The sequence below is a fragment of the Elephas maximus genome, chromosome 1 (genome assembly GCF_024166365.1).
Source record: "Elephas maximus indicus isolate mEleMax1 chromosome 1, mEleMax1 primary haplotype, whole genome shotgun sequence".
Classification (NCBI taxonomy): Eukaryota; Metazoa; Chordata; class Mammalia; order Proboscidea; family Elephantidae; genus Elephas; species Elephas maximus.
The window spans coordinates 153,578,791-153,589,428 of NC_064819.1; the positions used below are offsets into that span (position 1 = coordinate 153,578,791).

General features: G+C 36.1%; 1 protein-coding gene across 4 annotated transcripts in view; it reads left to right on the forward strand.

Moving 5' to 3' along the window:
- Positions 1-8,464, forward strand: part of CASP8AP2 (caspase 8 associated protein 2) — a 46,563-nt gene extending 38,099 nt beyond the window's left edge. For 2 of the 4 annotated variants that reach the window (XM_049897307.1, XM_049897312.1), the window contains exons 8-10: positions 541-3,682; positions 4,722-4,821; positions 6,317-8,464. In XM_049897307.1, coding sequence (XP_049753264.1) covers positions 541-3,682; positions 4,722-4,821; positions 6,317-6,373 — 3,299 coding nt within the window. In that variant the 3' untranslated portion in view covers positions 6,374-8,464. Of the gene's footprint in view, positions 1-540; positions 4,822-6,316 lie in introns of those variants that run through there. The other 2 variants (XM_049897322.1, XM_049897332.1) reach the window with 2 other exon arrangements.
- Positions 8,465-10,638: the final 2,174 nt, after the last annotated feature.

Here is a 10,638-nt window from a genome sequence, read left to right on the forward strand (position 1 = left end):
ACTGAGGTGTACAGTGATGCTGCTAACGTGAAGTAAAGCTATCCTGAACTATTGTTACATGGTTATCCAGAAGACCAAACTACGCTATCAGTGTTGTCAGACATGTTGTGAGCAGATTTTTTTTTGCATTTTTTTATGTTATGTAAAATATATATAACATAAAATTTACCATCGTAAGTATTTTTGAGTGTACAATTCAGTGGTATTAAGTACATTTACAATGTTCTATTACCTATTTTCAGATCTTTTTTATCATCCCATACAGAAACTCTATACCTATTAAACAACAAATCGCCATCCTTCCCCCAGCCCCTAATAAATTTTATTCCACTTTCTATCTTGATAAGTGAGCAAATTTTAAGGCCACCAAAGACCAATGACATGAATAAGTACTAGGCATTAAAATTCTGCTTTTTAAAAAAGCTTTTAAAAGAATGAATTTGCTTTAGTATTTAAGTTTTTGGGGTTTCCTTTGCTGGAAATGTCAAATGACTAAGATTTAGTAGTCGTGTGACTTTAATATACTTTTCTCTTCCATAGATGTTTTTCCACTAAATTCAGCTCATTCTACCGCCAAGAATCAGTCTGATGATATCAATAAGGAAAATCAAAAGCCAACTTGCAAATCTGACAAATGTACAGAAGCAGACTCCCGTAAGAATTCATCTACAGATGAATTAGAAGAAGGAGAAATTATAAGTGACAATGAAACATCTAAACCACAAGAAAGTTTTGAAAAAGGCGCCAAACCTAGAACTTCTCCTCAAGCGCGGAACACAAAGATTAACCCAGGAAGAAGGAAAAGTACTGTACATTTGGATGAAAATAACAGGAAAACATCTTCTGTAAAAATCCATCAGACCAACAGCAAATACAGTAAGACACCTAGTGACTCTCGCAGATCTTCAAAAACAGGGAAGAAAGATAAAACAATGAGTACTTCCAGCTTGGAAAAAATAGTTCAGATTATTGCTGCACCCTCTTCTGTACGAGAGGTTATGCACATGTTACGAATGATAAGAAAACATGTAAGGAAAAACTATATGAAATTCAAGGTAAAGTTTTCATTAATACAATTTCATAGAATTATTGAGTCAGCAATTTTGAATTTTACATCTCTAATTAGGCACCTTGATTTATCCAAGATCTCTAAGTCAGAGACTGCTTTACAGAAGAATCTCTGTGATATTATAGAATCTAAACTTAAGCAAGTTAAAAAGAATGGCATAGTTGATCGTTTATTTGAACAGCAACTACCAGATATGAAAAAAAAGCTGTGGAAATTTGTAGATGAGCAACTTGATTATTTGTTTGGAAAGCTTAAAAAAATGCTAGTAAAGTTTTGTGATTCCATGCACTTTGGAAGTGACAGCGATGAAGGAAAACTTGAAAAAACAAATAAAGAAAAAGTACAACGTTCAAATTGTCAGAAGGGGAATATGGAGAACTCCAGCAAAGAAATACTGAAAATAAAAGCCCCCAAATCAGAAGACTCTGTTCATTTTGAGTCTTTACTAGGTTGTAAAAAATCTGAGGAAAAACACCAAGACCAAAACAACTCCAATATGAGCACAGTAAAGCATGGCATTAAAAAAAGTTTTAATACCTGCTTTGATAACATAAAGAACTCTCAATCCAAAGAGCCCTCCTTGGAACTAAACTGTCCGAGCACCCCAAAGCCCGGAAGAATAGAAGGCAGCACTGTGGAAGATGCACAGGCATCCCAGCATGCGGCTTTGAAGCCAGAACGTAGTTTTGAAATTCTTACTGAACAGCAAGCATCTAGCCTTACTTTTAATTTAGTGAGTGATGCTCAGATGGGTGAGATATTTAAAAGTTTGTTGCAAGGTTCTGATCTTTTGGATGGCAGTGTTAATGGTAATGAAAAAAGTGAGTGGGAGTTAAAAACCCCAGAGAAGCAACTGCTAGAGAGTCTTAAGTGTGAATCTATACCAGCATGTACAACTGAAGAGCTAGTTTCAGGGGTGGTTCCTCCAAGTCCTAAAATGATTAGTGATGACAATTGGTCATTATTATCATCTGAAAAAGGGCCATCTCTGCCTTCAGGGCTTTCATTGCCAGTTCATCCTGATGTGTTGGATGAAAGCTGTATGTTTGAAGTGTCCACTAACATAGCTTTAAGTAAAGATAATACATGTAGTTCAGAAAAGAGCAAGTCCTGCATTTCTTCTATACTTCTTGAAGATCTGGCAGTCTCTTTAACAGTACCATCACCTCTGAAGTCAGATGGTCATCTCAGTTTCTTAAAGCCTGAGGTTTTGTCTATTTCAACTCCTGAAGAAGTTATTAGTGCCCATTTTAGTGAAGATGCCTTACTTGAGGAAGAGGATGCATCTGAGCAAGATATTCATTTAGCTTTGGAGTCTGATAATTCAAGCAGTAAATCAAGTTGTTCTTCATCATGGACAGGCCGGTCTGTTGCTCCTGGGTTTCAGTACCACCCTAATCTACCCATGCATGCTGTCATAATGGAAAAGTCCAACGATCATTTCATTGTGAAAATACGGCGTGCAGCACCATCTACCTCCCCTAGTCTTAAACAGAGTATTGTGGCCGATGAATCATTGGCATCTTTGCCTGGAGTGGGAAAAGAAGCTGATGAAGCAACAGAGAAAGAATATATATCTTGTCAGAACTCGGTTTTTAAACCTGTGGATGAGTTGGAAAAATCCAACAAAAATGTTGATGGCAGTAGATTAGCTAACGAAGACCAGAACTCTGTGATACAAACACAGGTTCCTGATATATATGAATTTCTGAAGGATGCTTCAGGTAAAGTGGGTGATAGTAATGAAGTGGCTGGTGAATGTTTCAAATTGCATCAAGTATGGGAGCCAAAAGTGCCTGAAAGCATTGAGGATTTGCCTCCAATGGAAGAAATGCCACAGTCTGTTGGGGATCATCTTCCAGACACATACATAGACCTAACAAAAGATCCAGTCACTGAGACCAAAAACTTGGGAGAATTCTTGGAAGTGACAGTTCTAAATATTGATCATTTGGGATGTTCTGAAGGCAACTTGGATCGAAATGCTCAAATATTAGACAGTTCTTTACAGCTGGATACTGTAGGTGCTTTTATTGATTTGACACAAGATGCTTCAAGTGAGAGTAAAAATGAAGGTAACCATTCTGCTGTAGCTGATGGAGGTTTGGGGTGTCAGGTGATATGTATAGAGGAAGAGAACTGTAAGGAAGAAAAGCTGCCTGTGGCAAATAGGCCCTTGGAAAGCATTGTTGAGGAAGCTTGTATTGATTTGACCACAGAATCTCCCAGTCCCTGTGAAGTAAAAAAGGATGATTTAAAATCAGTGCCGAAATCAAATTCTGATAGTTCAGAGTTGCCTGGGGCTTTGGATAATGCTCACAAAAAAAGAAAAAACCTTTCTGATCTAAATCATTCTTCTCAGAAAAAACAAAGAAAGGAAATAACCAGTAGGAAAAAGGCCAAGAAAATCACTCAGGATCCTGGAGAGAATGATGAAGCTCATCAAAGGAAAGCCAATAAGAAAAGAGTCTCTGCAGTAAATAAAGATCCCTCATCATTAAAAGCAAGCCCAGGGATGCAGGATCCATCCACAGCACCTGCCACTTCTCCCACAAGCCTTTCTGCAAAGAATGTTATTAAAAAGAAAGGAGAAATTATAGTTTCATGGACAAGGTAAGAATCTCTTTGTGAGACATTTAAATCACCAGGATATTTTGAGAGGCCAGAAATATTCTATCATATCTTCATAATCTTACCCCATCCTACACTAAGGAAAGCGATGACTTCAAAAGTGGCCAAAGTTAGGAGAAATACATTCCAGGTGCAGCCAGCCTTACTGTGGAAGGGACTAGAGCAGTGGCTCATAACCAGGGGTGTGTGTTAGCACCGCAGCAGAACTTTTCATTGTGTTTTAACTTGACTTTTTCAGTTAAAAAGAAGAATTCTTTCATATGGAAGGAACAGATATAAGCACACTTTAGAAAGGAAGAATGATAGATGCTGAAACAAGGCAAAAAGCTGGAATGTTTGTAATTTGCGTTTTCCCCCTAAAAGTTTCCAAAAGGTTTCATGAACAGGTTGTACTTTTGACTTTTATGTGAACTTTTTAAGAAATGTAGATTTCTAGACCCCACTTCAGACATAAAGGTAACCACCATTGTGAATTATTGGAATAGAGGTACATAGTCTCTATAATTGACTAGAGTGCTTTATGTGGGAAGATGAATTTTCTTAAAAAATGGTGATCATTTTTGTTGAATACTGCAATTCTCTATGTCCCCATTTCATAACTTCTGAATGGCAGAATAAAATCTCAGAGATTGTAATAATACACATTGATTCATACCATATAGAAAAAGCAGAGAATTAGAAGATCTGGACTCTATTCTAGCTCTGGTTCTTCTGCTTATTAAGTGTGATCATATCTGGGCCTTGATTTTTAAAGTACTGTATACATTAAAGGTAGGGAAAAAAAAATTAGTTTTGCCATTAGAAAAATAAATACATTAGTTGTAGTAAATTTGGTAAGTACAGATGAGCCCAGATTAGAATCATCTATAATAATATTTCTCAGAGATAAAACATTGTCAATATTTTGGTATATATATATTTTTTTGCGGATTTAAAAGTGTCAGTGTCATTAAGACAGTACAGTTTTTGTTATCCTTCTACTCTAATGTACAAAAGTTAAATAATATTTTTCTCCCCTCAGAAATGATGACCGAGAAATTTTATTGGAATGTCAGAGAAGAGGTCCATCAGTGAAAACATTTACTAGTTTAGCTGCCAAGTTGAATAAAAATCCAAATCAGGTAACTACCCGATTTTTATATCTTTGTTGAGTCATAGGAGCCCTGATGGTGTAGTGGTTAAGAGTTTGGCTGTCAGCCACAAAGTTGGCAGTTTGAATCCACCAGCCACTTCCCTGGAAACCCTATGGGGCAGTTCTACTCTATCCCATAGGGTTGCTATGAGTTGGAATCGACTCCGTGGCAATAGGTTTGGTTTTTTGGTTTTTATTGAATCATGGATGTTGCAACTCTAAATATTTAAATTTATTTTATTTTTTTAATTGTGTTTTAGGTGAAAGTTTACAGCTCAATTTAATTTCTCATACGAAAATTTATATACATATAGTTATGTGACACTAGTTGCAGTCCCTACAATGTGACAGCATACTCCCCCTTTCCACCCTGGGTTTCCTGTGTCTGTCCAACCAGCTGTGCATTAACCTCATGTATCTGCTTAAACTAAGAATAAGAAGCACACACGTCACGAGTATTTTATGTTTTATAGTCCAGCGTAATCTTTGAAGGGTTGGCTTCAGGAATGGCTTCAGTTCTGGCTTAACAGATAGTCTGAAGGTTGTGTTGTTGAGGGTTCCTCTGATCTCAGTCATACCATTAAGTCTGGTCTTTTTAAGTGAATTTGAGTTCTGCTCCACACTTTTTTCCTGCTCTGTCAGTGACTCTTTGTTGTGTTCCCTGTCATGGCGGTCATTGGTGGTAGCCAGGTACCATCTCATTCTTCTGGTCTCAGGGTGATGGAGTCTCTGGTTTATGTGGCCCTTTTGTCTCTTGAACTAATATTTTCCTTGTGTCTGGTGTTCTTCATTCTACTTTGGTCCAGGTGGGTGGGGACTAGTTGATGCATCTTAGATGGCCACTCGCTGGCTTTTAAGACCCCAGGTGCCACTCACCAAAGTGGGATGCAGAATATTATCTTAAATTTTATTATGTTGGTTGACCTAGATGTCCCCTAAAACCATGATCAGTAGACCCCCGCCCCTGCTACTCTGTCCCTTGAAGTGTTTGGTTGTGTTCAGGAAACTTCTTAGCTTCTGGTTTAGTCCAGTTGTGCTGAGTTCCCCTGTATTGTGTGTTGTCCTTCCCTTCACCTAAGATAATTCTTGTCTACTATTAGATTTAATTTGACTTTAAAATGTCTAAAATATCTAGGCATTTATTAGCCAACTTCTTTAAAAGTATGGCACTTAATAATATATAGGACCGTTAAATAAAAACTTTGTGATTTTTATGGAAGAGGTTGAATGGAAACATCCAGATTTTTTTCTGTTGTCTTCTGATTTACTTATTTGATCTCAAACAATTTTATAATGATGTTTGCTTGTTTAAGTAAGTTTAGTATTCAGGAATTAAATTGGCAGTCACTTTTTGTATGAAGATATTTCCTTTTCTTAAATATTAACTTCATCTATTATTGAGGATAACTTTTTGTCTTTAGTATTCATCAGTGATGAAAAAGTATTGAAATACTGATAATTAACCCTCACTTTTAATTTTCTAGGTCTCAGAAAGATTCCAGCAGCTAATGAAGCTTTTTGAAAAGTTAAAATGCAGGTAGTTAATGGTTACACTTCAAGACACTACTGAACGTTTGATTCTATAACTGTGCAATTAATGGCCTGTTAGTCATTGAAGATGTGTGTAGTGGGTGAGAAACATCCAGTTGACTTCCTGCTTCTGTCACTGGTTGGAGATGGTTGCTTGTGCAGGCATCTAAGGCCACCTCATCCCCAGGGAAATGCTCAGAGCGAAGCCTGCTGCAGTTCAGATCAGCAAGGCATCTCCCCAACCTTCCCATTATTGATGAATCTAAGGAGGGGCGAAATCCATTTGATGGTTTAAATAGTAAATTTGTAGATGAAGAAAAATTAATGAATACATTGTTAAATAGAAATATGTTTTATAACCAGTGGAATCTGTGTAGCCATTGCAATTTAATACATTTCACATTTTTAATTAGAAGTGCTAAAACAGTTTAAAGTGAATAAATACAAAACAGGAATTCATAAAGATGAAGTCCATTGTCGTCTGAATAGATACACGATTTACTGTTACATTATTACCAAGGTTCACAGACATGTTTCTTTAAGCCATTTTTTGGTACAGGTTTATTAAGGCAATAATATTTAAATTATAGCAGGTTTTTCCTGTAAGAGCTGGGCCAATTACTGAAATATTTTGGATATTTACTTAAGGAAAATTTCAATTGATTTGTCATCATAATTATTTGAACAAAAAGCAACTGATTTAAAATTAAATTAGATCTGAATAGAAATCATATTTGGACATAGATCTCAGTTTGAAGGGTTCTGAGTATTTTTGAATTATAAATTCCTTTTTCTAGGCTCAATCCGAATTATTGTCTTTAGATAACCTATTAATTTACATATCCTCTTGAAGCAACTGGTTTGGTAATGAGATCTTCAAAAGATGTTTAGTAGTTCACTGTGAAGTTAAATTTCTAAATAATTCAGAAATATAAGATGGAATAATGGGAATTTTGGGGAGGAAGCTGCTTCTAAAGAACCTTTAGAAAATCGCTTAAGGGAAAAAGTGGCCTGGTTATTTTTCAGATTCACTGTGCTTTAACATTTTCTCTGCCTTTAAGAAATTAAACTGATTTTTTGTTTTGTTTTGCTTTACTTGAATGTTAAAATATGATTTCTGTTGACTTGTGAAGAAAATGTAAATTTATGAAAGAATTAACTTGTATCTGGAAGTGATGCTTTTTAGTTTGGAATTTCCAAATTCCATTACAAATCTAAAATTTCTTAATGAATTTGATACTTGAGATTTAATTTGCTTGTACGATAACACATGTAGTGGGTCATTTCATTCCTAGCTTGTGTCTTAACTGATTTTGTTCAAGTACTGTAATCTGATCAAATTCTTGGAAAATCAAAGTACAGTGATAAACTTACCAAACTGATTCTGTAAATGCTAGTTCTTTAACACCACTGTCATCCAAGTAGAGCTCATTTAAAAGATCAGAGCTTTGTGCAGTGGTCATATCAGAAAAATAGAACCGTAACTCTAGCATTTTCTTACATTACAGATAAGTTGCTGAATTCCTTGGAGTTTTAATTGATATTGCATACTGCACAGAAGCTTGGAATTCCTCATGTTTTAAATGGGGAAAGTAGAGGGTTTTTTTTCTTGATTACTAGATGATCTACATTTGTTATTACTTGCTGACTCTTTCATCTCAAGTCAGCATGTACGTCTTGTTCCAGTCATTGATTTGATTTGCTTACTTGTTATTGGTTGAGATATTTATTTTCAGTATGTTAGAACTTGGTATCAAAATGAAAGCAACAAGGGTATAGTGTTGACAGCTTAGTTTTGATATTTCAAAGAAATGTCTTTTCTAGATTTTTTAAAGTAGTTTTGTAATATTTTAAACCTAGCAACTGTTTGGTTCAAGTTTTCATCCACTTTTATTTGCTTTTTCTAATTGCCTCTTCTCATTTTGGTACATTGTAAAATTATTTAAATAGTGTTTGTAAATATGTATAATTATAATGATGTAAGATATCCGTGTGTGTACACACATAAATGGCTTTGTGTAGCCAAGGGTTTTTTTTATCTGTATAAAACTTTTTGTAAAAAGTTTGCTTTCTATAACAGTAATGTATATTAATAAAACCATGTAAAGTTCTGTTATATTTTGGTTAGAATGTTTCTTTTAGTGTGTTTGGATTATAATTAATTGGACTTTGATATCACACACTTTGCATAACATAGATTTGAGTATATTTTCAAAACTTAATAGCTAAAATGACCATTTAGCATGGGCTAGTGTTCCTTTCCCAAGAGCAGCTTTGGGGAAACTTAACAAAACAAAAAAAGGTAAAACCCACAGGGGAGATATGGGGAATGTTTAAAGTGGTTTGTGGTGGGGACATGGCTGGCCTACCGGCCCTGAGTGGATTCATTAGAGAAAATGGGTTGCTTGTTCTCTCACAGCAGGTACGGGCACAGTGAACCAGACCTGTGTTGCAAAAGTCCTCACAGATAAAATCAGGGCAGCACAAAAGCCTTTTGGGTGAAGGTTTGGGGAAAACAAACCTTGAGCATTACTTCTCCAGATTCATAGGACTGGTGGGTTATAAGCGCAGCCCTAGACTCTAGGAAGTGCCGTCTCCCATTGCCATTTTTCCTAGGGTGCCTGAAGGGGAAACCTTGATCTGAAGGATTGCTTGGTAGATAACAAACTAGAATAATTAACTGTGGTTTTTTAGTGCTGGGATGCTTTATCCTAGAGCTCGTCTCCTTCCCTCTCTTTGAAACTCCCAATACAGGCGAGCTCGTGGCCCTTCCCCATTGTACACTATCAGAAGAGCTCCTGTAGCCAGGTGAAGTAGTTCACAGGTCACAGGAAAGTGATAACCACGGGTTCAAAAGAACAACAACAAACTGGATAACATAAACCATTAGAATTTAAAATAAAACTAATAAACACTGAGAGAAAAAGGAAGATTTTAGTAATGTGATTCACAAATAAGAAAGAACAAGTATAAATATTAAAGTATAATATTTAAAAATAAAGAACATAGAATGGGTACAACTGAAGAATAAATTGGAGTTGGAAAATCAGATTGAGAAACTCAGAAGCAAGAAAAAGATAAATAGAAAATACAAAAAATTTAAGAGAGATGGAGAATAGAGGTAGATATGCCAGCATTTGGGTAAAAAGCCTAGAAGGAGAAGAAGTTAAAATGAAGATTAAAAGGGCCAGAATGCAACTATGCCAGAAAGAAATACCCACATCTAGATATAAACTGATAAGATTATCAAAGGAAAAGAAAAATCTAAAAGCTTTCAGACAAAGACTTTAAATTGTCATTCACGTGTTAGGGCTTAATAAAAATATTAAGGTTTATTACTCAAAAGATCCACATTGAAAACATATTTGGAGAAAGTACTCAAAAATGAGATGCTACAAGATACAAGTGATGATACCTTTGCTAAAGTAAAGTATGCTTAGTGAGAGAAAAAGTAGTATATTTGTGATGAGCCATGATGTAACTCTCAGTAATTAATTGACATTACCCAGTGGCAAGATCACAGCTTTTATTTACTTACTTTGGTAGTTAGGACACAAATGAATGGGGTAAGGTTCATTGTGGGGTGTGCCTCCCTCAGACCATCATCACAGGGTGACTCGACACAGGAAATCTCTTTTGCACATGTAAGGCTCCAAGTTTATGTTGCAGGAGAAAAGCTGGCAGGCATTGCATTCTAAGGGTTTTATACCTCAGAGTGCATGGGAACACTGAAAAGGGGTCAGAGGAAGGGCCTTTGTTCAGTTGCACCTGGCCTGACCATCCAGTTGCCAAGTTTTGTTCAGATTCAAACAGCATGACAGTCCTGTGGCCATGGGTGCATGACCAGAAAGAACATTTCTTCACCTATTAGCTATAAGATTAGTTACTTTGGTAGAACTATGTAGCCATAGGTAGTCATAGACAAAGTTACTGTGGGTTCAGAACAGGGAGGAAGCTTTCTCTGATAAGTAGAAGGGACTGGGGGAGAGAGAGAGAGACCCAATTCCCAGCCTCTTTATCAGAGAATGCTCTGAGCCCCAGGCCTCAGTTTAGGTAGTCTGGGTGGGAATTGTAAAGGCAGATCACTCTCTCAGCAATATCCATCATAAATGAGAATTAATAATTTTAGATAATATCAACATGGTGGAGAGGTGGGTGAGATCAAGGGACGTTAGAATGTTAAAAGTTCTTACCTTGTTAAGATGAAGGTTTAGATATAAAAATGTTAAACATTTTTTATTGAAGTATGACACTGATACAGAAAATTGCACAAAAG